At 45.1% G+C, this 27,022-nt stretch overlaps 1 protein-coding gene across 2 annotated transcripts in view; it reads left to right on the top strand.

Moving 5' to 3' along the window:
- The window catches only part of Slc22a4 (solute carrier family 22 member 4), a 55,116-nt gene extending 30,881 nt beyond the window's left edge, over nt 1–24,235 (top strand). The window contains exons 4-10 of one of the 2 annotated variants that reach the window (XM_036195816.1): nt 3,921–4,092; nt 8,710–8,836; nt 15,264–15,364; nt 16,589–16,803; nt 18,722–18,904; nt 21,104–21,239; nt 23,668–24,235. In XM_036195816.1, the coding sequence (XP_036051709.1) occupies nt 3,921–4,092; nt 8,710–8,836; nt 15,264–15,364; nt 16,589–16,803; nt 18,722–18,904; nt 21,104–21,239; nt 23,668–23,743 (1,010 nt within the window). In that variant the 3' untranslated portion in view covers nt 23,744–24,235. Of the gene's footprint in view, nt 1–3,920; nt 4,093–8,709; nt 8,849–15,263; nt 15,365–16,588; nt 16,804–18,721; nt 18,905–21,103; nt 21,240–23,667 lie in introns of both variants that reach the window. The other variant, XM_036195815.1, reaches the window with a different exon arrangement.
- Nucleotides 24,236–27,022: the final 2,787 nt, after the last annotated feature.

Raw genomic sequence — 27,022 nt, 5'->3', positions numbered from 1 at the left:
GAATATCTGTAAGAGCCAAAGAGATCATTTATGTAAGCATTTGGCCCAGCATGGGGCTTAAAGAACTGCCCGGAAATGTGACAGCTGTGGAGGTGATGGCGACATTGGTGGTAATCATAATGACCGTGGCAATGACAGTGATCGTGGACATCTTGGTTACTGTGCTGTGGCTGTGATAATACACCCTGACAAAAAGCAGCTTTGGGAAGAAAGGGTTAGCTTTGGCTTGCAGTTCCCGAAGGGCTACAGTCTATGGAGGTGAGGAAGGCATGGCAGCTGGGGCAGAGGCTGACCTGGCAGTCAGGAAACAGGGTGAGAACATCTTCTCCCCACATAAGAAGCATAGAGAGAAAGAAGTGCAGTCAGCCTAGAAAACCCCAAAGCCTACCCTTAGATATACTTCCTCCAGCAAGGCTCCATCACCTTCCCCAATAGTGCCCTCAGCTAAGGCTAAGTGTTCGAACACACAAGACTACTGGGGACATTTCTCACTCGGTGACAGCAGTGTATAAGGAAGGGAGAGACCCTAAAGTTATGGAGCATTAGGACTACTAAGGAGTTGTGCATACAGTCCACCTTGATCCACAGGCTGGCAGATCTGTGGTACCTGGTGCATAGTCAACTCACCCTGAGTCTGTTAGCATCTGCTCTAAACCATGTCCTAGTGCTACAGTTTATCTGCTGGCCTCACACATAAACAAGTCCCACTTAGTCCTCTGTGCTTTTCGTTTCCATGATCAGATTCTCTGCTTCTAGATTTCTGCTTAGGAAGAACACACACACACACACACACACACACACACACACACACACACACTCGCACCCCACATACCCATTCATTATCATATCATAATCTCAGACAAAGACAGCCAAACCATTGTAAAGTGTGTTCATTCATAAGGAAATTGTACTCATGAAACTCAAAGTAATCAGACACCACCCTAGGGAAAGTCTACAGGCAGAGAGGTGGCCCTGGGGTTAGAAGTCTGGTCCACACTGGAACTTGGGAGACTTCCAGCCAAAACTATGATGTTCAACCCCAGCCTCAGCTTTCTCCAGAAACTGAAAGAAAAAAATCAGAAGGAAACCACAGAGGAGTATGACTCCCTTTCTCCTTTTTATTCAGTCTCTATGGCATCCCATGCACTGGTGCTGCCCTGTAGATGTAACCGGCTTGTTAAATAAGAAACACAGAACTGATTGCAGAGTTAAAAACCACGAGGTCAGAGCAAGAGCGGAAAACCTTACCCTTCACTGCTTCTGCTGTTCTTCCTCTCCGCAAGAGACCTACTTCTCTTAAAGACTTTCTGTTCTGTTTTCTCATTGGTTGTAAACCCAGCCACATGACCTCCTCATCACTGCCTGTTTGTACAAACCTCCAGGTCTTCTATGGTTGGTATTGAGATTAAAGGCGTGTGTCTGCCATGCTGGCTGTGTCCTTGAACACACAGAGATCCGCCTAGCTCTGCCTCCCAAGTGCTGGGATTAAAGGCGTGCCCCACTACTGCTCAGCTTCTGCTCTGACCTCAAGGCAACATTATTGACATACAAATAAAACCATAATGTCAATACAAATAAAATATCACTATATTCCCCCTTTTCTATTTTAATAAAAAGAAAAAAAAGGAAAAAGTTATAACTAATATAAGAAAAACTATATACAAAAGTACAATAACTATATACCATATATACAAACAATAAATACCTAAAAATGTCTAGTCTATTTGTATTTGACAAATTCAGAGAAAATAATTCCATTATCTATCCTATTTTGGTAAGTCCAGAATGTACCTGATTCACTTTTTATCCTAACTTATATTGCTAACGGAACTGTCTTATAACGTCTTTCAAATTTATACACTTACAGCTCTTAATGAGTTTTTCTGAAATCCTTAACTGTTGGGAACCAAAAGTTGCTGGCCTGCAGAATGGGACACTTAACAATGATAATTATAACTATAACTAACTGATCTTCAACTCCCTCAAAGACCCAAGAAGGAAATAATACTACCTAATAAAAAATAAAAACAGGAAGTGCATGCAAGCAGCTTCCAAAAAAAAATGTGAGTTGACAGAAACAGCCAGCTGCCTGGACAGTCACCTGAGGTTTCTCCACAGTGTTGGGGCATCATCTTCAGCCTATAGGCTTAGCGTACTCTTTTGTGAACTAGGATGTATACAAGGTCAACAGTTTGACTTCACATTTGGTGACAGCAGTCCATGTACCAGAAACATCTGAATTCCATTAGTGTCATGTCATGATTCAGGATTTTAAATTCTGGAAATTATTGATGTTTTTTCAATTCAGCTGTCCATTTTTCTTGGCTGTGTATATGTGGCTTCATCTTGGCATCCTGTTCTTCTCCACATCCCTCTATTAAACGCCAGTCTACTATTGAGAGGGGTGAGCTTAGTTATTCTTCAAGAATAACTGTTTCATCTGCTGTTCCATTGCACATCAGAAGCCATCGGCCCATTCCCTGTTCAGCTGCCTTCGAAGAAAAGGGCACGGTACCTTTTACAGATTGCAAAGGTCACTCACTTCAGGGATGGTGCCATATTGTCCTGGCTTCAGAAGATGCCTTTTGTTAAAGCCACAACCACACTTGTTTTGGCAAGAATTGGTAGTCCTTGGTTTCATGTCCTGTCTGTCCTGTTTGTCAGCAGTTGATTAAATGTTAACCCTCCTTTTTTAAGAAAAAAGAAAAGGGGAAGTGCTGTGGATATCACTCTGTGTAAATAAAGTGCTGATTGGCCAGTAGCCAGACAGGAAGGATAGGGTAGGCGGGACAAGGAAGAGGAGAAGGCTGGGAACAGAAAGGCTGGGAGGAGACTCTGCCAGCCGCTGCCAGGAGAAGCAACATGTAAAGACAACAGTAAGCCACAAGCCACGTGGCAAAGTATAGACTAACAGAAATGGGTTAATTTAAGAGTAAGAGCTAGACAATGGTAGGCCTGAGCTAATGGCCAAGCAGTTTAAATAATATAAGTGTCTGTATGATTATTTTATACGTGGGTTGTGGGACCGCAGGAGCTTGGTGGAACCTGGAGAGAAGCTCTCCAACTACACTGCCCACATTTAGGAGGGGTGTTCCTAGCTCAGTCGACTCAATCCAGAAACTGACCGACATGCTCAAAGTGTTGTCTTTGGGGTGATTCTAGATCCTTCAATTTGGTAATCAATATTACTAGTGTGGGCAGGCCCTACACAAAAGGTGAAGCTCGTGCCCTTGGCCATACCTCTGCCCTTAGGTCAGTGGGCCCAGGGTGGATAGACTTCTAGTGTGCTAGAATCTGGACCTAAGTGACACCACCATCTCTGAAGACCTGCTGCTAGTGACCTGCTGTGCTGCTTGCTGCATGGGACAGAACCAGCTGCCAGCATATCCTTCCCCAACACTGCCAACTGCACGTGGCCTTGAGCCTCTGCACTGGTCACTGGGTGTGTGCCTAGTGCCTGGGCTGCCACTACAGGGACAGCAGAACAGTGCTCCTTCTATGCTGTCCCATCAGAGAGCAGTCTGCTTGGGGAACATCAGCTCCAGTGCTGGTTGCCAGCTCTGGGAAGCTCCAGAGGCAGCTCACTTCTGGGTATCATGCCTGAGGGTTCAAGGACAGGAGTGTGTCCTGACAGCTGGCAGCACCACTGTTGTCTCAGTGTCTGTTCACACACAGATGAGAGTTGTGGACAAGCGCCCCACACCCTGACTCCCACCAGTGTCTCAAGAGCCATTCTTGTCTCCCAAGACAGTCTGTGTCTCCCACTGGCCTCTGATTCTGAAAATGCAGCATTCTCAGAAGGCAGGTGTTTCCGTTTCATTGGTAAAGCCCTTGGTAAGCTTACACGGCTTCAATCCTGTCTTGAAAAGCCAACGATGAAGAGGGTGGAAGCGCTAATTCTGCCCCCTTGTTTTGAACAGGAACTGAAATTCTGAGCAAGTCAGTTCGAATTATCTTCTCCACATTAGGAGTCTGTACATTTTTTGCAATCGGCTATATGGTACTGCCGCTGTTTGCATACTTCATCCGAGACTGGAGGATGCTGCTGCTGGCCCTGACACTTCCTGGGGTGCTGTGTGTCCCCCTGTGGTGGTGAGTACAACCACCATTCCCGGTCAGCCCTCTGCTGTGGCAGGCAGGCTCCCCCAGAGATGAGCCCACTGCTCATCTAGCTGCATCTGCATGCTGTCTACTGCAGCTCGCCCTGGTGCCTCCAAGCTTGCAGCACTCTCTGCATCTCTGGGAGTGGGCACATGCACTGGACAAAGCCTGGTTCCCAGGAACTCTAGCCTTCTTCCAGATGCTTCCCACTCCAGCCTCATGCCCGTTTTCATGTTGTCTGTGGAGCTGGTACTATTGGGCAATGTTGTTAACCCTGACCTCGGTTTCGGGCACTTTCTTTAGAAATCCTTTCTCTATCCAACCACGTTTCAGTCTGCCCCAGCTGCCCATGAGCTCTCCATGCAAAGTACAGAACCAGAAAATAGTGCCCTGAGCATGTTTACACTGTTTTCCTTCTTTTCCACAGAACAGTACCCACCAGCCACTCTTAAACTGTGTTTGCATTTCATTAGATATTGAGAGACTGATGGTAGGTAGCTCAAAGGCAGCATACCCAAGGCCTGTCTCCAGTAAACTCCCCACAAATGGAGTGTTATACATTGTGTTGGATATTATAAGTAATCCAGAGATACATGTACACAAGATGTGCACAGGTTATATACCAATCTTACACCTATCTTATTGAAGTTGTTTTGTTTTGCTGTGCTGGGGATGGAACTGAAGACTTGTGCATGCTAGCAAGCACTCTTCCACAGAGCTACACACTAGTCCCAATTTTGATTGAGACAAGGCCCTGCGATGTTACAGAAACTGGTCTCGAGCTCCTGGCCTCAAGTGCTCCTCCCACCTCGGCTTCTTAAGCAGTTCGCCCACAGGCACACAAACCACTATGCAATCTGATGTAAGAGCTGAAATGAGAGAACTTCGGCATCTGCCAGGGGTCCTGGGACCAATTCTGTAGAGACCAAGGAACATGTACCTGTTCTTCATAATTAGTATCGACGGTGTACTTGATATGTACATATGCTTTGTTCTGAGAAATGATAATTACTTTTCAGCAGCATCTCCTGTATTCTAGGCTTGCCCTGGACTCCTCAGTATGAGCCAAGGATGGCCTGTATTCCTTCTGCTTCTACCTCCCCAGTGCTGCGTTAACAGGTGTTAGCTACCACAAACGGTCTATGCAGCGCTGGAGATAGAGCCCTGAACTTCACGCATGCTAGGCAAGCTCACCCTGAATCATATTCCCAGCTCCCCAAATTAGTTGTGTTTGAACAGTCTTAGAGAAGGTATGATTTCTCCTATGGCAGCCCCCCACACAATGGAAACATTTGTTTTAAGATGGAGATTGAACCTAGAGTCCTATGCATATGGGACAAGTGGTGTACCACCAAGCTGATGCCCTCAAATGCTTCCCCAGTCCAGCTTTGAAACAGCACTTGTGAGAATAGCCAGGTTTGGAGATTCCTGACTAAGTCTTACCATGTAGGGATAAGTGGAGGCTTGGGGGAAGAGAACAGATTTCTTGTTTGTTTGTTTTTGTTTTTTGAGATAGGGTTTCTTTGTGTAGGCATAGCTGTCCTGGAACTCGCTTTGTGACCAGGCTGGCCTCTAACTCAGAGATCCGCCTGGCTCTGCCTCCTGAGTGCTGGGATTAAAGGCCCGCACCTCCACCTGACAAGAACAGATTTTGTTTTAGTGGAAATAAAGTACTAGCCACAGCCCGTCTTCAGAATGTCCCTTCTTTACTCTCTCATATGTAAACAAAAGGAGACCGTTTGCTCTGATTTTCACTTCCTCTCTTCTCTAATTCATCTCCGTTTTATTGTGTTCTATCAAAATCCAGTCTTCTAGAAATGACCCACTTTACTAACTGCTCAGTTGCCACCGGCTTACATGACTAAGGTAATACAGGTTTCTTTGGTCACTTTGTGGAATTCACAGTTTGCTTCTCTTGGTGGCCCTGTGACACCTGCCTGGGAAATGGCTGGAAGGACCTCCATCACTCTGCAGCTGTCACGCAGCCACAGGAGTTGGCAAGTGTACCCTCAGCCTGAGCTAAGGGGATGGCTCAGCTGGCCTTCTCTGCTGCAGGCCGCAGGAACATATCATAAGAACTCAGCTGGTTATGGCAAAGTCACTACCTGGAGGGATCAGGGAATTCCTCCAGAGGAAGCCAAATTCCAAGGAGCTTTTGGTGTTACTTGGCTTGTTATATATCAGCTGTCTTCTGTTATGAAAATCATGTGTGCCTTCATAGTTTTCCCCATTGATTTTTCCCTAAGAAAGGCTAACAGTGTGGACTGATCACTCACTCTCTGGACATACACATTCCAGGTATTTGGAGAACAGCCTCAGGAAAGGCTTTCTCTGAAATTAGATATCTCCCTTGGCCACTTTTAGGGACTAACAGTAACAACAGTCCACATGCAAGTCTCCTGATTTAAGGTAAATTCCACAAGGAGACACCGCCTGGGTCAGGTGGACGTTAAGTACTAGCTTTACACAATTTAGCTCGGACCCTCCTTTCTTACAGCCTTACTAACTTTATAGACCTTTAATCCTTACCTAACCACTTCTCGGAATATTTAGATAACCTTCTGCGCTGACAGCTATACCCAGCCAGAACCCCAGTTCAAGCCTCCTTGTAATTATCATCATTGGCAGCATCCGGCCAGGTCCATCCCCAGATGGAGGAAAGTACCTTATCAGAGATACCTCTGTACTCTCTAAGAACAGACTTAAGCATCCAGGCTACCTGTTTGAGAGGGCCTGGTGGGTGTGCCAATTAAGCTTTACTTCTTCCTTTCCCAAATCTTACCTCTAGTTCCAGATCTCCCTTTAACTATCACCAGAGGCATCTAGCCATAGACAGGTTGCCTAGCGACCAAGCACACCTTCCCCCACCCTGAAAGAAAAAAAAGCAAAACAACAGATAGCTTGTACAGATAGGAGCCACAGGAAAAAAGAAGGCAGTTTTATTTTCTCCCACTGACCTAGCAACTTATAGATTCTTAACATTTTCTACCAATCATGTTTAAGATTATAGTTGAGCACTTAAGATTCCTCTTCTTAGATTTTACCCAAATTTAGCCTTTAGTTAATTCATTAGTCACTTCCCTTTTGGGTTGCAAGTGATAATTAACAATTACTGCCCTTTGTGATTCTTATCACCCCTCCCTTTGACCCTGGAAGCCTGGTGGTCACTGCCTGAGGAAAATTCTTACCTGCCTTTATGATCCTGTAGAATTCAAGCCTGGTGATCTTGCTCAAGTAGGGGATTGCTATTGCTTGGGTTTATAACTGGATTTCTGGAAGACTTATGAGAGACTTGGAGGACAGAAAGACAGAGAACAGAGAGGGATAAGGAAGATTTTGACCAGAGAGAACGTGTGGACGAGATGGAAGATGAGGAAGAGTCAGATGGGGAAGTACTAGCTGGGTAGAATGAGATGAAAAGGCCCTAGGTGAGGAAGAATTAAAATGAGAGAATTAAGATAGAACTTAGAGGGAGCAGTAGATAAATATTGAGAGAAATCAGGCAAGAAAGAAGCTAGGCACGAGAACAGAACTGAAGCGGTGTAAATAGGCTGTTATTCCAGAGAACTAAAGTGAATGGACTAAAGAGCTCGGTGTGCTGAGATTCTGTTTCCTGAAAATAGTCCTCACCATTAGTAGTTCTCTCTCCTGAGCCCCTGGGATGTATAATAATAATGGTCCCTCGAATATTATACAAAACTCCTCCAAGCTCTGCTTCCTTTTATGCCCAGACTGCTGTGGTTTTACAGCAGTCACGTTTCAGAGTGAGGCATATATGAAGGTACAGGTGGAATTAGTACTGGGAAAAAATAACCTTTTCTGGTTTGTTTTGCTTTGTTTCTTGTTTCACTGGAGTTTGAAAGATCAGTTAAATTTTTTAAATTTTATGCATATGGGTGTTTTGTCTGCATGTGTGTCTGTGCACCATATATGCTGGTAGTGTCTGGGACAGCCAGAAGCAGGCTCAGATTCCCTAGAATTGGAGTTACAACAGTTGTTGGCAACCATGTGGGTACTGGGAATTGAACTCAGGTCTTCTGGAGGAGTAGCCAGTACTCTTAATCTATTAATCCTTGAAAGACAGCTTTTTAAGAGCTAGATAATATGCTGATTTATCTGGAAGTTTCCTCTGGAACCCAGGCTGAGGGTTAGTAAGGACGGGCAGGCCATGCTCCTTACCCAAAATGTTGCGGTAACAAAATACCTGACAAGGAAGGAAGAGTTTACCCTGGCTCACGGTTTAGGGGTACAGTCCATCACCACAGGGAAGCCATGGCAGCAAGAGCCTGAGGCTGCTGGTCACGCTGTCCACAGACAGGAAGCAGAGAACGTGAGTGCTGGTGCTCAGCTCACTTTCTCCTTCTATTCAGTCCAGCCGTATCAGGGCATGTCTTCCACCTCAGTTAACTCAGTCTAGAAAGCTTGCCCAGAGGGTGATATAGATCCATTGAAATGTCATACTGTACCCTAGAAATAGCATCTATGTGTTGATTAAAACTAGAGTATTTGCAACATTAAAATGACCTAGGACCATTTTGCTATGTGTATTTGCTAACATCAAATCTTGTGGTTATACAAAGGTTAGGAACTATTGCAAATGAATTCTAGGTTTATTCCCGAATCTCCCCGGTGGCTCATATCCCAGAGGAGATTTGAAGAGGCAGAACAGATCATCCAGAAAGCTGCAAAGATGAACAGCATCGTGGCACCCGCAGTGATATTCGATCCTCTGGAGGTGAGTGAGCAGGTGTGTGCAGATGCCTCCTTTTGAGATCAGCTCTGCAGCCTTTCTTTTATGGAAATTTAATGTAGCTCACTATTTGTGAAGTGCCCATAGTGCACCAGGCACTGCACTGGGCATCAGGGATGTAATCATGATTACATTATCAAATAAAATCTTGGGAGGTATGGTGCTGCACACCTGTTGTCCAGCCTTCTCAAGAGGTGGAGGCCTGAGACTGAAGTACAGGCACTTAGGCCCAGTTTGAGTAACATAGTAAGATGCCATCTCTCTTTCCGAAAAATATACCCAAAGAATTATTTATAAATTAAAAACAATGTTAGGCATTTGTGATGTTTTGGTTTGGTTTTGGTTTTTTTGGTTTTTCAAGACAGGGTTTCTCTGTGTAGACCTGGCTGTCCTGGAACTTGCTCTGTAGACCAGGCTGGCCTCTGAACTTGCAGAGATCTGCCTGCCTCTGCCTCCTGAGTGCTGGGATTAAAGGCGTGCACTACCACTGCCTAGCTTGTAGTTTGTTGCTGTTGTTGTTGTTTGTTTGTTTTTTATTTTAACTGTCTTTCAATTCCTAAGCCCAGTTGTTGATTGGCAGTTTTATTTCATTAGTACATAATTTGTGTGATTCTTTGTGAATTCTGAATATTAGCCCCTTGTCTGCACTGTAGCTGGCAAAGAATGTCTCCCATTCTATGAGGTATTTGCTCTGTGATCATTTCCTTTGCTGTGTGGAAACTTTTAATTGCATGTTATTCTATCTGCTGGTATTTGGGGATTTTCCTGTACTGGTAAGGCTCTGTTCAGAAATTTCTTCCTTACCCCAATATCTTGAAGAGTATTTTCTTCTAGAAATTTAGCATTTCCAGTTTTAAATTAAGACCTTTCAATCATTTTGAGTTGAATTTGGACAGGTGAAAGATAGGAATTTAATGGTTGGCATTTGCACCTAACCATTGCAAAGTTATATGCTGATGATATTTATAACATAGTTTTTTATTCTTTGGGAACTTCACATCATGCACCCGAGTTCTATTCATCTCCCAGTCCTTCCATGTTTGCCCTTCACCCCTATATCCTTCTCCCAACAGAAGAAAAACAAATCCACATCACTCTTCCATCTTTCCCTCCTCTCTATCACATAATCCTTTATTGTGGTGGCATTGAGAGCTGTGATGTGTCACACAGTATACCCTTTTGCTCAAAGAGCTTTTCTTGCAAATGTTCATTGCAATGAGCTATTTGGTCTGGTTCCAGGCCTCTGGCTTCTTCTGGTACATCATCCGTACTAGACCCTCACTGAAACTCCTCTTGGATGTCCTGTTATTGCCGCGAGTCATGGAGCTCCTACAGCTTTGGCTCTGCAGGACCAGTTCCTTCACGTGCTCCAGCAGGTCATGGATGGGGTGGATGTATGTGGAGGTGGAGGGAGGAACTCAAAGCCCTGGATGTAGGCCTGGGTGGTAGCTGAGTTGGTCAGTCTGGGCCTCCACAGGGATGCCCCCTCAAGGCAAGGGGGAGAGCTACCTCTCCCACACTCACCACAGGGGCCAGTTCTCCTGCTGAGGCTACCTTGAGGAGCAGGCCCAGTTCTCCTGTGCCCAGGTTACTGGGGGTAGCTCTCCCATGAGGGGTGGTGCCAGCTCTCCCACTGGGGTGGCTGGTGAGGGTTGGGGCCAGTTTTCCCAGAGTTATCAAGGAGCAGGGCTGGCTCAGCACAGCTCTCAGACCTCAACATGGCCCCAGGTGGCAGACCAGACCCCAAGCATCTGCATGGCCATGGCCCTCAGCCACAGCTCAGGCCTGGACAACACCATGGCCTTGGGTGGATGGCAGTGCAAGCCACCCAGATCATTATGGTCCCAGTGGCAGCATGGCCCTCAGATATCAACATGGCCTCAGTGGTGGCCCAGACCATAGACATCCATATGGTCCTTGCTGGCAACACTGGTCATGGACATCAATACAGACTCCAGCTGCAGTTGGACCACCAACCCAGAGGTCACCATGGCCTCAGGTGGCAGCACGACCCCTCCAGTCAGTATGGCCTCAGCAGCAGCATTGCCCTTGGGTATTAACATGGTCTCAAATGGGGGCCCAGACTATAGGCTTCCACGCACCCTGGCCTTCAGTGGTAACACCAGCTATAGACGTCAACACCGACCATTGTGGCAGCAAGGCCATGGACCCAGACATGTCACTCAGTGGCAGTCTGGACATCTCATGGCTTCAGGTGGCCACACAGGCCACTCACACCAGCCTTTTCTTCACTGCCTTCCCATCTTCAGTTTCCCCTCTCTTCACAGCACATGGACCATTCTGTAAGACGAATTGCTAAATGGTCTTATCAATAAAAAAAAAAAACCCAGAGCCAGATATTGGGATGAAAACTGAAAGATCAGAGAAATAGAATGAGCCACAGCCAACCTTACCTCACCAACTCCTCAGCCAATCCTGTTTCTATGAATCCTCAGACTGAAAGCCTCTGAGTACTCACCCAAATGGATCTCAGCTGAACTGCTGCTAAAAGGCCTCTAGTTCCTGGTCCTCACGCCTTATATACCTTTCTGCTTCCTGCCATCACTTCCTGGGATTAAAGGCGAGTGTGCTTCCCAAACAAAGGCATGAGTTCTCAAATCCTGAGATTAAAGGTGTGTGCCAGCACACCTGACTCTGTTCCCAGTGTGGCCTTGAACTCACAGAGATCCAGAGTGCTCTCCACCTCCAAAGTGATAGGATTAAGGGTGTGTGCGAACATTGTCAGGCCTTTGTGTCTAATCTAGTGGCTGGCTCTGTCCTCTGATCCCCAGATAAGTTTATTAGGGTACCCAATATATTGGGGTGCACAATATATCACCACAGTATTCTGCTTTATCTCCAATTTCTCCACCATTTGCTCAAGGTAGTGACACTCACTTGCATGGCACCCAAGGCAGGCCTCTTATATTGATGATTTTTAAAATATTTGCCATACCTGGAAAAAGTGCATCTGAGGGCTGGTCAACCCTCAGTGCCCACTGTATCCTGGATTACACTTAAAGCCTGAGAGTGCAGCAGTACACGTCTTCAGCTCATGGGTCTGGCATGCTCAAGGCCTCAAATACCTGAGAGCACAGGCTCGAGGCTCCATTCCTGAAGGCAGGTAGCCATGAGGAAAAGCTGATATATTATGAGGTTTACTTACATTGTGATAGTGGGGACATTGGGGGTATCATATTGTGCTGGCTCCTAGAGACAAGAAAACTGAGACACAGCCCTCACACTAAAGGATCAGAGAATGTACTGAAGGAGGCAGGAATTGGTGCAAAGGGAAATGATGACCGAGGAGAGATGCTCAGAACCCCAAGGAACAGATACTGCATGCTAGCATACACAGGAAGACAGCAGCAGGGGCCAAGGCCTGAAGAGGCAAGTTCACACTTGGAGGACAGTGAGACTAACACAGGTGAGTAGAGAGGTTACAGTACTGCTGGCCAGGATGAGGGAGAGAGCCCTCAAGACACCGGAAGAAGACTCTGTCTGCACCAGTGGTTTGCATGGTGTGTGGTAGGGCTTGTACAACTGGTTTGACCAGCAAGCAGGACTCTGTGGGGAATGGTGGACATGTCAGTGGTACACCCTCAGGATCTCAACCATCCCTGGCTAAAAGGACCCTTTTCCTGAAGCAGCTACCTAGGCCACAGCTGGAATCTTCATTCCAATGGCCATGAACCCAAGCTCGCAGAGGAATGCCTGGACAAAGCATCTTTAATCCTTTGCTGTTTGGATTTAAAGTTCATCCCTGTCCTAGTAAACTTAACTGGATACAAGAAGGACACTGGTCATAAATAATGCTTCTGCCTTTCAAAGCCATGTGTGTGTTCATATTTATCAGATAGAAAGCTTCATTCCTATATTCAAGAAACGTAGTGTGGCAGTATGGTTATGAAGATAATATCCACACAGAGGGAAGCATCATAACATTGACATGAGCAAAAAGGAACAAAGTCCAGAAACATAAACCCCTGATGGGACCTTTTTTCTGCTTGTTGCGATGTGCATCTCTCTTGAACTGGACACACCCACTAAGGGAAATGGAGCCCTTGATTTCCTAGCCCTGCCATCTCCCCCGCTCACCACGCACTTGGACCCTATGTAAGAGGATCTGCACCAGCCAAAGAAGCCTATTCAGAATGCCAGTGAAGAGACCACAGGGTATAAGGCAGTCTGCCTGACTCAGGTGATGCACATGTTAGTCACTACTAGAAGGTCTAGCTATGAGCTTCATTTTTCAGAAAAGGAGATAGAAGCACAGAGAAATGACTTACCAGAGATCACACTGCTACTGAGCTATGATTTTCCTGGGTTTCTCTGGGATCAAGTGCATGCTCTAATGAATGGCAATTTTCAGTTTATGTCAGGGGCTGTAATGTTAACTTGGACAGGAAGCCATATAGAGTCCCAATGTAAGATTCAGAGGAAACTTGCCTGAGGGGACCTGGCCATCTGCATTTCAACAGAGGCCCTATGGAAGTGGGATGTGTTGATTTAACCTAGCCTTTAGGTCCTGTGTTGTAGGTGGAATCCCTAAAGCCCTGCATGGAGCCTTCCAATCCCCATTTTCATGAAAAGGGGGTTAAGCATCAAAGCTGAGAGCTATGCAAACGAATGTCTAACTACCTGGAAGAAAGAGGCTGACACCTAAGGACAACCTGCTACAAAGGGCCATCTTACTTCCTCACAACTGAAATGCTTCCTCAGTCTCTTACAGCACACATGCCATATGGTCACAAGACTCCTACCTTACCCCCAGGAGATCCCCTACCTCACAGCCATACATCTTTTTCAGCCTCAACTCTAGTCAGCTTGGCTATCTAAATCCATAGCTCATGGTAAATGGGTGCCAGTGAATGAGAAGTGAGAAGATAAAGACTGGCATTGGAAATGAGAGAATCGTCATTAACCGCAGATGGATAGTCTGTCTCCTTCTTCAGTGGAGAAGTGATAACAATAATAGTTAAGATGTCGTGGGCATTTATGATGCCGGGTTTTAGGTATTATTGAATTTCTTCAACCCCCAATTACATCTTACAAGAGAAGTAAACTCAGGCTCTGAGAAGATAAGCAGTAGTGGACCTTAGCTACCCTGAGTCTGGTCTGTTTTAAGACACGGTCTCATGTAGCTCAAGCTAGCCCTGGACTCCCTATGTAGCCAGGGCTGGTCTTGAACTCCCAGTGCCACCAAGCCTGACTTCAGAAACTTCTCTGATGTTAGCAGACAAGGACTGGGAATATAGCTTAGTGCTGGGGTGGGGGTGGGGGGGTAACTCTAAGCATTTTGGAGCTTCATGGCTCTTTCAACTCAATAGGCTTTACAGATCCCATCCCAGTGTGATAAAGGCTACTCACATGTGAAAGTTAAGTGGAGGAAAAGCAGGTCAGCACTTAGCAATGAGGCTAATGTCATTTACTTTGAAGGCTTCTATCTAAAACGGGCTACATTAAACATTAAAGCATTAGAAACTGAGGAAACAATATGGAAGACATGGCGGAAGGAGCAAGAGCCAGATGAGGAGGAGAAGTTATGTGAAATGCTAGCTTCTGGACATGACACAGCCATTGCACTAAGGAACCCACAGCAGCAGAGGTTACCTGCAAGACCCAGGCCTTCAAACCTCCCAGTGGGAGATCCCATCAACCCTTGGTCCTAGCTGAGGAGCTATTGGTAGGTAATGGCTGCTGGAGGGGATGATGTAGTCATTACCTTTGTGGGTGTAACCAGATGTGAAAGGAGGAGGAGATGCTGGAAAGAAGAAAGATTCCAGAGGGAGCAGGGGGTGGGGCAGAGGAAATACGAACAAAACCCATTAGAGGCATGCATGAAATTATCCAAGCCTGAATTTAGAATTATGTTTTAAATAAAGAGTTAGAATGAGTACCATATTTGGAGATGTCCTTGCCGCCCTCCATTTCTGGATCTGAAGGTATATCAGAGGTTCTATAAGAGTTGTGTGAATGGGCCAGGGTATAGTTCAGTGGATAGAGAGCTCACCTAGCACACACAAAGCTTCAATACCCAGCATCAAACCTGGCATGGTAACACACACCAGAAATCCCAGAACTGTGGAGGTGGAGGAAGGAAGATCCAAAGTTCAAGACCATGTTCATCTGCGTAGTGAGTTAAAAGCCATCCTGAGGGATGGGGATTTAGCTCAGTGGTAGAGCGCTTGCCTAGCAAGCACAAGGCCCTGGGTTCGATCCTCACTTCCGGCAAAAAAAAAAAAAAAAAAAAAAAAAACATGAGACCCTGTCCTAAAAGAATAGTAACAGTAATAATGATAATGATAATAATTTTAAATTAAGTTAATAAAAATGAGGTGTATGCCCAAGTTTTTCTCATAGGTACTTCCTGCCTACTTCTTTGTCTGATGGTTTATTTATGTTACTTTAGCTACAGGAGCTAAATTCCTTGAAGCAGCCAAAAGCCTTCATTCTGGACCTGTTCAAGACTCGGAACATTGCTACAATAACAGTGATGTCTGTGATGCTGTGGTAAGCAAGGAGTGCTCTGGGAATACAGGCGTGTAACAGCCCAATTTGCAACTGATTTTCTTTAGTTTGAAGGAATGTGATAAAACCTAGGCTTGCCCTGCAGCAAAATGAGTATTGTGAAATTCTAAGGTCTTTAGACATGTCCCACTGATTGATTGGACGGAATACTGGGACAGGTATAGGTAACAAGTCTGCAGTATGGGGATTCCACCATGGAAAGAGATGGGCTTGAGGCTGCAGATGCCCCTGGGGACCAAAGCAGCAGTGTTAAGTCTCCACCTGCTTTCTGGAATTGAGCAGCGAAGGTAGTGTAACCTGCCTCTCCAGTAGCAAACTAACACATGACTTTAAGGCACAGAAGTAATGACCTGACTTTCTTAACTAGATTTAGTAACAAATCTTCAAAGAAATAAGGAAGGAAAAATAATAACAACCTATCTGCCCCAGAGATAGCAACATGCATGCGCGCGCGCACACACACACACACACACACGCATGCATGCACGCACGCACGCACGCACGCACGCACGCACGCACGCACGCAGCTGTGTACCAGAACTGGCAGGCTCTCTATTTTAGAACCATGCTGTTTCGAAATTAGAAAAACTGTCAGTGTGAAATATCCTGGACCATGGCCTCTGCAAGCTGCCTTCATTCTTAGCTATCTGCACACATCACTCATGCAATGTATCCAGCTGATGGTACCAGGGAGCCAATAATCACTAAGACCTCACTCCATCCAAGCTGCTCTTACGTCACAAGTGAGTGTCACTGAACACCTGCACAGTAAAGTTCACTGTTTCATGGTGCTTTGGATTAGTCCTATGTCCCCACTTGCTCTAATAGATAGAGACCCAAACATGTTCCTGGAAGTCTTCTTTAGAGATGTATGCTCTCCAGTCATGCTCAGATGTCCTAGTAGAAGCATCTGCACTGTTGACTAGTGGTTTATTCAGAATGGCACTGTTCTACAACACTTTCTGCAGACACAGAAATATTTGGGATCTGTGTTGTCCATCATAGTAGTCACCAGACTCATGGGACTACTAAGCACATAAAGTGTCATTTCAACTGAGAAATTTATAATCTCACTTTAGTGTATTTCCATTCAAATAGTCCCACATGACTAGCACTTGCTTAGAGGACACAGGACCAACTCATGACCATCACAAGAGTTTAGAGAGCCATGGGCCATATTTTTGTGATTGTATCTTTGTCTTTCAGGATGCTAACCTCAGTAGGTTACTTTGCTCTGTCTCTCAATGTTCCTAATTTACATGGAGATATCTACCTGAACTGCTTCCTCTCTGGCCTGATTGAAGTTCCAGCTTATTTCACAGCCTGGCTGCTGCTGAGAACCCTGCCTCGGAGATACATTATAGCTGGGGTGCTGTTCTTGGGAGGAGGTGTGCTTCTCTTGGTCCAAGTGGTACCTGAAGGTAAGAAGTTAGCCCAGTCTAACAGCATACTGGAATCCTGGATACATTAATGGTCTAGAGTATCAGTACTGGTGACTAGCCTCTCAGGAGTTCCCACTCCCCCATAACACAGCTCTGACATCACCCAATGTTCATCAGTTGGATAGGCAGGTGACAGCTGACTGAGATACTTTCTCTGTTCCTAACAACTGTCCCAGGAGGGCGTGGTGGCCCACCGCTAAAATCTCAGCACTTGGGAGGTAAAGGCAGGAGGACCAGTTCAAAGCCAGCCTCAGTTGCATAGCTAATTTGAGGCCAGCTCAGGCTGCATGGGACACTGTCAGAGTTTTTCCCCTAGGTATTTCCTGCCTACCTCAAACAAATACCAACCAAACCAGCAAGACAGTGCAAGTAGAATGGTCCAGTGGGTAAGAGCGTTCTCTGCCAAGCCGAAGACCTGACTTCCTTCCATCTTTAGAACCCCCATGGCAGAAGCAAAGAACTGACTCCAGAGTCGCTTCCTCTCATTACACACATGTCCTGACACACACTTGCCCATAGAAATCACTAATAAATGTGGGGGTGCTGCAGTAAGACTAAACAATGACAAAAACTCCAAAGGCAAAAATAACACAGGTATAGCTAGAGATTTCTCCAGTGCCACCAGGGGCCCCGCAGCCACTCAGACCAAATAAACACACAGACGCTTATATTAATTAAAACCGTTTGGCCTAATGGCTAAGGCTTCTTGCTAGCTAGATCTTACACTTAAATTAACCCATAATTTTTATTTTTGTTTAGCCATGTGTCTTGGTCCCTTTTTTCAGTTCTGTCTTTACATTTTGTTTTCTCTATGTCTGGCTGGCGACTCTTGACTCAGCCTTTTTGCTCTCAGCCTTTTCCTCTCTCTTTGTCCCGCCTATACTTCCTGTCTGGCTACTGGCCAATCAGCACTTTAATTTAATAACCAATCAGAGCAACACATGCATAGCATACAGAGCGATATCCACAGCACATAGGGGTATAGATTTCCTTTTCCTAGTGTGTATAACTTTCTACTTTTGTTTTTTTTTTTTTTAAAAAAAAGGCTGATATATTACTAATACATTGTAATATGCAAAGAACAATGTTTGTTTTTGTGGTTAAGTTTTTAACCCCTACATTACTAAGGTTTAAACCCAGTGTCTTGCACCAGCCATGAACAGTACCATGGAGTCATATCCCCAGCCCTTTGTTTATTTTTATATAAAGGCAAGATCTTGCTAAGTGACCCATACTGGCTTGAACTCATTATACAGCCTAGGCTAGCCTTGAATTTGTGGTCCTCCTGCTTCAGCCAGTGAAGTATTAGTAGTTGGGATTATTAGCATGCACCAGGAGCTGGAGGGATAGGTCAGTGGTTAAAGTGCATGAAGATCAGAGTTCAGATCCCAGAACCCACATAAATGCTGGGCAGGCATGATGGTTCACCTGTAACTCTAGCCTTGCATGACTACACACATACAAAGTCATGCAAACAGCACATACATGTGCACACACAAAAAAATGGAAAAGGAATTTTTTAAGCATGTATACTGAGCCCTACTAGACCTAGATTTCTTAATAATTAAAAACAGAGAAGGAAGGACTGTCCCCTCTCTTTAAAGATTAAGCTTAACTGTATTAACATCTAACAACTCACATGAAACTGTTGTAGCAAATACGACAAGTCGACAGAGGTCACGGTATACATTAATAATCCAAATTAAGAGCAGCTCAGAGTCCAAGGCCACCCATGGCCTTCCATCTTCCACCACCTGGTGATGAGGATATTTGAAGACAGTCTTGTCTAGCAGTACTTTGAGAGGATCACCACACTGCAGCAAAAAAAGGACAATAAAGTAACTGAATTCAGTATCGAGTCTAGAAACACCCTGTCTGAAATAAAGCTCTTTTCCAGATTATAACTTGGTGTCCATCGGCCTGGTGATGCTAGGGAAATTTGGGGTCACCTCTGCCTTCTCCATGCTGTATGTCTTCACTGCAGAGCTCTACCCAACCCTGGTCAGGAACATGGCTGTGGGCATCACCTCCATGGCCTCTCGGGTGGGCAGCATCATCGCTCCCTATTTTGTTTACCTGGGTGAGATGCATCTTGTTCTATCTTGAAATAATTGGAGGGGTTTTTTTTTTCAATCTATGTGCATGTTGCATGTGGGTGTTATGTGCATTGTGTGTGTGTACAAGGGCCTTCTTTGGCCAGACCGTTTACAGAAGAAGTTGGTTTGGGTCCTGTGCTGTCACACTAAAGCTGAATCACTTCTCCATACTCTGACTGCTCACTTTTACAGCCCCGTAGCAGGCACATCTCATCTTAAAGGCCTCGAAGTTTCTTTTCATGACTCTCAGTGACCCCGTGGATGTAGTAGTAAGGATCCTCCTGCTATGACTCTGTTAGATTCCCTCCACCCGTCTCTCGGTTTAACAAATTTTGTATTTTATGTGTACAACTGTTTAACCTGAATATAAGCACTTTCGTACCTGGTGTCCAGGGAGGTCAGAAGAGCATGTCTGATCTCCTGGAATTGGGAGTTATGGAAGATATGATCCACCATATGGGTGCTGTGAATGGAACTTGGACCCTTTGCAAGAGCAACAAATGGTCTTAACCACTGAACCATCTCTCCAGGCCTGAATTGTTATATGGATAACCTCCTCAGTGTGAGCAGGAAGCAGGCAAAGGGATGGAAAGAGCAGAGGTTCTAACCAGTGGACACAAGTTAGGATTCCTTGGTCTTGGTGGAACCGGCCTTCAGGAGGGCTGGGAGAGCATCAGCAGTCAGAAACACAGTGTAAGAATGAATGGTACTCAGAGGGTGCTGTGGACTCCTCTGCAGTGGTTTGGTGGCTAGGCTCAAATTTTCTTTGTGGTGTATATGAGTTCTTTATAGCATAGAGAAGTTAGCCTTCTGTATACATTTTATATATGTTTTATAAATATTTCCTAGGTAATCACTTACATTTTATGTTTTTCTTTGGGGTTTTTTGTTTTTGTTTTTTCAAGAAAGGGTTTCTCTGTCTAGCTTTTGAGCCTGTCCTAAGACTCACTCTGTAGACCAGGCTGGCCTTGAACTCACAGTGATCAGCTTGCCTCTGCCTCTTGAATGCTTGGATTAAAGGCATATGCCACCACCACTCTGCCCAAGACAGAAATATTTAGTTCCCGTCTAATCAAATATAGCAGTCCTTAATAATATTAAAAGGGACTTTAGTGGGATGTTGTGCAGTGTTCTCAGCCTGGTCTTCATTAGGAATTGACTGATATAAACAGACTTCCTTATTTTTCTTGCTCACATGTTGGTTATCTACTGGATCCAACACACACACAAACACATACAGACACACACAGACACAGACAGACAGACAGACAGACAGACACACACACACACACACACACACACACACACACACACACACCAGAGATGACTTCTCAGAAGAGGCACACTCTAAATCCATACAGAGAAAGCAACACATTTTCCTAACTTTAACGCACCCTGCACAGCTGCCCTGAGCACAGCATACTGCATTGGGTGATGCCATTTCTCATTATACTTCTCAACTCCACTTAAATGATCCAGTGCTGGGCCACCGGCTGATAAGAAGCAGGGCCCTGATAGAGCCTTTAGCATAAGAAGCTATTCCTGTTAGCAATACAAGGCCACAGAAAAGTCTCAAGAGCAGTGTTTACCTTATCGACCAAAAAATACTACATGCATGGGTGTGCTGTCTTCCATTGTCTCTGTGTGCAGAGGAGCAGCAGGATGGCATCTCTTTTCCTCTGTCTCAGGGGCTCCATGAAGGGAAGTGGAGTAGGGCTGGCGTGGGGCTCAGTCAGTACAATCCTTGCCTACTAAGCAAGCGCAGAGCCCTGGGTTTGACCCCCAGCACTCAATCCATGGATGGAGTCACAGAGGTGAGGGCAAGAGAATCAGATGTTCAAAGTCATCCTCTGCTACACAGCTCAGTCCTCTCACCACCCATCTCACCTGACCTCCACCTAAGGAAGCTTTGATAGTGAAGACATCTGTCCAAGGAACATCTGTCATGTACGGTTGGACAATCTTAGAACCTAAGAGTATGCTAATGTACAACCAGGGGGTAAATAATTGTAGGAGTGCAGGCCATGGCATCCCACTGGAACAACCTCTGGTATTTTGCTGACTTTCCTTCTTCAGAAAATGTTGAGCTTCAATCAGCTCTCATGGCCTGTCTGCACCTGAACAAAATGACTCCCAGGAGCAAGCCTGCATCTAATTGATGTTCTGTGTTTGGTGTTTTGCAGGTGCCTATAACAGACTCCTGCCCTACATTCTCATGGGCAGTCTGACTGTCCTGATTGGAATTGTCACTCTTTTTTTCCCTGAAAGTTTTGGAGGGACTCTACCAGAGACCTTAGAGCAGATGCAGAAAGTGAGAGGGTAAGTAGTAAAAGGATTGGGAGGATAAACATGGGGGATTATCTACCATGCTCTGACAAAGAGGAGTGTGGGTGGAGATTGATGGAGGGCACTCAAGACTATTGTTGAGCAGGCCAATTAGAGTGGCATGGCAATGCTGTAGGGACAGAAACCAGTGGAGCAGGACAGAGTTCAGGACGAGGCCCAAGAAAATAAGAGAATTCAGAATATGACTTCAAACAAACAAACAAACCTATCAACTTAAAATCCATTGGGAACAGCCCGGCACACACCTGTAGTCCAAGCTTCAAGGGAAGGTAAGGTTAGGGTCACATGAGTACAGGAGTTCGAGACCAGCCTGGATCTAATAATGAAGCCCCTCAATGTCCTTTCATCCATATATACATTCATGCATACATATGTAAATAAATCAGATATTTTTAATGAATGAAAATTGAGTCCTCCCAAATACACTAAGATAAACTCCAGGAAAAAAAAATATATTTAGGACTAAAAATCAAAAATCATGAATCTACAAGAACAGAACAATTTGTGTAAATGTGAACTGAGCAGAGGGCGAGAGACAAGATCAAGATTTAAAGGTCATCCTACATAGTGAGATCCTGGTCACAAGCCAACCAACCAATAAACAAAAACCAGTAACAAAATCAAAGTTGTGAGCAAGGGAAAAATATGTGAAGCACAAATGTAGACAGAGGCTGAAATCCCAAGTCCTGCAGTCTGTGAGGAAAAGGTTATCCACAGCAAAGGACAGGAATCAACGGCTCAGAGAAGGTAAGATTTAAGTATGCAACACACATGAAAAACAAGTCCCTCATCATATGTATAAAGAAATAGAGAAGCCAGTGAGGTGGGGCAGAGGGCGAGGGTGCTTACCGCCAAAACTGATTGCCTGTGCTCCGATCCTTGAACCCAGAGTGGAAGGAGAGAATTGATGTCCCCAAGTTATCTCTGTAGTAGATACTGTTCTGTCGCTGTGATAGAATACCATGACCAAGAACAGCTTATAAAGAAAGGGTTTATTTTGGCTTATACTTCATTAGCATCCATGTAAAAACCAGGCATTACTTCTGAAACCCCAGTACCAGAAAAGCAGTGGCAGGGCTGACCCTGAGACTTGCTGGCCAACCAATCTGGTCAAATCTTTGAGCTCCAGGTTCAGAGGGAGGCATTGCCTCAAAAACTAAGGTGAGGACACCCAACATGCACCTACATACACATTCGTGTACCCACACACACATACAGGAACACAAATCAGGATGTTCCTACAATCTGCCTCAATTCTGACACTACAGTCAGCCTCAGACCCACCTTTCTCAAACTGATGGTGCCTGCCATAGGTCACTCTCACTAATGTCTCACTTGGCTACAAAACCCTGGGGTCCCACAGCTCCAATCTGTGTTCAGTCATTTGTTAGAAAGGCTCACAGAGCTAAGAGAAACACTTCCCTTGCTGTCACTGTCTTAGGAAGAATACCAGCAGGTGTGTGCTGGAAGACCCTGAGCATGGGGCTCCTGCTCTTGTAGGTTGGGGTGCACTATTATCCTGACAGCAGAGGCGGTCAGTGATTCAGAAGCTCCCCAAATCCCACTGTTTGCAGATTCTCCATCCTGTGGGCTTAATTGGTCATTAATCCTATACCCACCCTGCTCTTCTCTGCAGAGGCTGAGAGAACAAAGCCAAGAAGGTCTGTGCTCTTAAGTCAAAGCTTCTTCCTTCAGGCAGATGGCCCCGTGCTGGGCTAGCTAAGAGCCCCTCAAAGAACCAAAACAATGAATCACCCAGATCACTCAGGAAACCACAAGAGGCTTAGGAACTCTGTGCCAGGAAAAAGAGGCAAAGACTAAACACCCCGAATAACACAGCTTGCCAGGAGTAAAGCTCAGTGGCTTGGTGGAGAAATTGAGATTCTGAATTGTACTACGCTGGCTTCAAATTCCCAACTCATGACATAAAGTTGAGGAAATTATTTGTTTTCTCAACCCTCAGTCTTTCCACCTACTACATGGGAATATTTCACACAGGTACCTGGGGTTTCCGTGAGATAAGTGTTAGCCATGGCTGGCCATAATAAAGCTAAGTCTGTATGTGTAGATACTGGTCTGTTACAAATTTGTACAGGTACCTGCATTTGGTAATTCATCCAATCATTCTAATTCCTCAGTATAATTCTCCAGTATTACCATGAGCTTCCTGCTACCCTCTATCCTTTCTTTGGGGAAACTGAAGAGCTTAGATTCCAGGCTTTGTGTTTAATCAAGAAAGTATCTCCATATCATAAAACATGAGGTCTGCACCTGCCAGCTTCTTTAGAGTTCTCATGTTTTTCATTGATCAAACGGGGAAATGTTTTCTGATGTCAGTCTGGTGTTTTAAGAAGAAGAGTCCTAACTGTTTCATTTTCTTCAGCCATTATTTTATTTTCAGGTTCCCATGTGGGAAAAAACCAACAGCCTCAACGGACAGAGAAGAAAACCCCAAGGTTCTAATCACTGCATTCTAATAAGGTTCCTCAGTACCTGCCAAACTGGAAAACAGATGTGTAAGATGAGCTGGGTGTGATGGAATGCACCTGTGATTCCAGCACTGTAGCGGGGAGCCAGGAGAATCAGGAATTCAAGGTCAGCCTTGGCTACATCAGGAGTGCAAGAACAGCCTAGACTACAAGCAACCCTGTCTCAAGAAAACAAACAAAATCAAAGCCTTTCCTGCTGAAAGGGACTAACAGAAACAATGAACATTAAGCTGGACTTGTGGAGAAATACATCCTGTCTTCCAAACTCCTGGGCCACTCTTCCAGATCATCTTCTTGTTTTTTACGAACAAACATTTCTAAACTGTCTTGACCACTAACTAGTCAAAGAAAGAGGTTTGTAAGATTTTTCTTGAAAATGTGTTAGTCAAGGATTGGCAAAATCCATATTAAGATTAACACACATTTCCAAAATGCTATCCAAATAAAATTGACTGTATTATCACAACTATTAGATGGTAACAGTGCATGTGCACAGACGTGTGTGTGTGTGTGTGTGTGTGTGTGTGTGTGTGTGTGTGTGTGTGTGTGTTGAACTCATAGGGGGCTGTAGGCAAATGATTATTTGGACTGCAGGTTCTGAGTCTTTGGTGTATAATTGCCATCCTGTGCTAAAGAGTCTGAGAGTTATGTCAAGAGATGTCCAGTTCACCCACTGATAGTCTGCAGACTCTGCTCAACACTGTGTCTTCAGGCTGTGTCACCCAATCATAACATTGACGCAGACAAAGAAGTCTTTCCAGATCTGAGAACATGGCTCAGTTAGCAAAGGGATGATGGAGCATGAGAATGTGATGCCAAAACCTAAGAAGGCTAATGTAGCCTTTATAAAATAAAACCATGACGAGTTTTGTTTTTTTGCTTAGTTTTGTTTTGTTTTTTAAGAGCAAACTAGCATGCATAGGCCCTGGGTTAAATCCCCAGAATAAACTTAAAAAAAAAACAAACAAAAAACAAAAAAAAAACCAAAACCTACAGGAGAAAGCAACAAAAAACATTGAAATGCATTTTCATAAAATAGGAACATCACTGGGCAGTGGTGGCACAGCCAGGCGGTGGTGGTGCATGGCTTTCATCCCAGCACTCCAGAGGCAGAGTCAGGCGGATCTCTGTGAGTTCGAGGCCAGCCTGGTCTACCAAGTGAGTTCCAGGAAAGGCGCAAAGCGACACAGGGAAACCCTGTCTTGAAAAACCAAAAAACCAAAAAAATAAAAATAAAAATAAAAAAACTTAAATAAAGAATATAATATATTTCACTACTTTCCATGCCAATTGTGTGATGAAATGATAACATTCCAGATAAATGGGGTTAAATATATTATTACAATGTATTTCATACTTTTTAAAGAAAAGTTTTCTTACAGTGGTGGCATCAAACTCAGGGCCTGGCACATGGCAGGCAAGCACCCTCCCACTGAGCCATACCCCAGCTCACTGCCGGTGATATGCAGCACTGCTGGGTAGAACCCAGGACACCCACTTACAACTCAATTCCACATATCCCTGCAGGGGACATAATTATAATTAAAATTGTTTCTTCTTTATCTAAAATTTCAGTATAACCAGGTATACTTTTTATTTCATTGGAAATTTTATTCACATGGCTAATTTTAATTGTGACAGTCAATGTTATCAGCCTTAAGGCATCTAGAATCATCTTAGAGAGAGGCCTCTAGGCATCTCTGTGAGGAAGTTTCTAGATTGGGTTAGTTGAAACGGGAAGACTAACCTTAACAGTGGGCAGCATCAGTTCCATGGCCTGGGGTCCAGGACAAAATGAAAAGGAAAAGGCAAGCTGAGGACAGATGACAAGTATCCTCATACAAGCCTTTCCAGAGTGACTGACTACCCCAACCAAGAGTCCAAACAAACCTTTCTCCCTTAACACGATCTTGTCTCTGCAACAAGAAACGTTACTAATACAACAGTCACCAAAACAATTTTAATTATTATGTACACCTGTGCACACCTGATGTCAAGTGGACATTTGGGTGGGACATGAAGATGGTCATTTGGGGTCAAAATTGCAGAAAAGGCCAGGGCAATATATCAGGACCCATTTCAAAAAATAAATATAAATAAAATTATACATGTAACTTCTTCATTTGACAATATTACTTTAGAATCACACACTTGCTATTTTTATACTTCATCTTTTTTAAAATTTTATGATATATTATTTGCATAAAATAATGGGTTTCTTTGTGAGGTTGTGTGTTTGTTTTGAGACTGGGTTTCATTGTGTATCCCTGGCTGGCCTGGAACTATGTAGACCACAGAGACCCACCTGCCTCTGTTTTCCTAGTGCTAGGATTAAAGACCTCTGCCACCAAGCCTAGCAGGCTTTTTTCTTTGATATTTTTACCAGTCAGCTCCTGAGTTAACTGTAAAAATAACTAATTTGAGGGTTTAACCCTAGACTTAGGTCTTTAAAGTCTCAAAAGCTGTCTCGATTATTTTTTTAATAACTATTATAGTTTTATTTTATGTGAATGGACATTTGCCTGCATGTATGTCTGTGCACCACGTGTGTGCCTAGTGCCCAGTAGGCCAGAAAAGGGCTTTAGTTCCCTCGGAAGTGGAGTTACAGAAGGTTGTAAGCCACCGATGTATGCTGGGAATCGAACTCAGGTCCTCTGACAGAAGAGACTGTCAGCGGGATACAATCCCTCTCTGACCCATAACAAAAGCTTGAGAGGGTATTTAATACTTAAACTCTAAGCCTTCCTTCCTCCAGGGAACACCAGACTTGGGCACTACCTCTCTAAAGGAACCCGACTAGAGGGCGTGGCCTGGGAAGACCCGCCCCCTTCCCCAGAAGCCTCTGCTTCCTCAGGGCGGGAATTAGAGGCCCCGCCCCCAGCCAATCTCTACTCTCGAAGATTCCTCACCACAGGGCTGTGCTCCACGAACAGCGGGGTCGGTGGCGAAGGGACTCCGGGCCCCCCTCACCACCCGCCTCGTTCTGAAGCCAGGCTCCACCCTGCTTCTGCACCGCCCGGGCAGTTCTGAGACCCGGGCCAGGCCCGCCTCAGGCATCTGCGGGTCCAGCGCCCAGCAAGGGTGGCCTAGGCCAGAGCCTGTCATGGCCTCACGCCCTACGTATTGTTGGCGCTGGCCGGTCTGAGGCGGCGGGAGGAAATCACGAGCTTTGCGAAGGTCTGCGGATGCCGTCCTCGCGCCTCTCTTAGACAGGTGACTGGGGCTCCGCGCGCATGCGCATAGGTACGCCCCGCCCCAGACCCGCCC

The sequence above is a fragment of the Onychomys torridus genome, chromosome 8 (assembly GCF_903995425.1).
Source record: "Onychomys torridus chromosome 8, mOncTor1.1, whole genome shotgun sequence".
Classification (NCBI taxonomy): Eukaryota; Metazoa; Chordata; class Mammalia; order Rodentia; family Cricetidae; genus Onychomys; species Onychomys torridus.
This window is presented reverse-complemented; position numbering and strand designations above follow the sequence as displayed.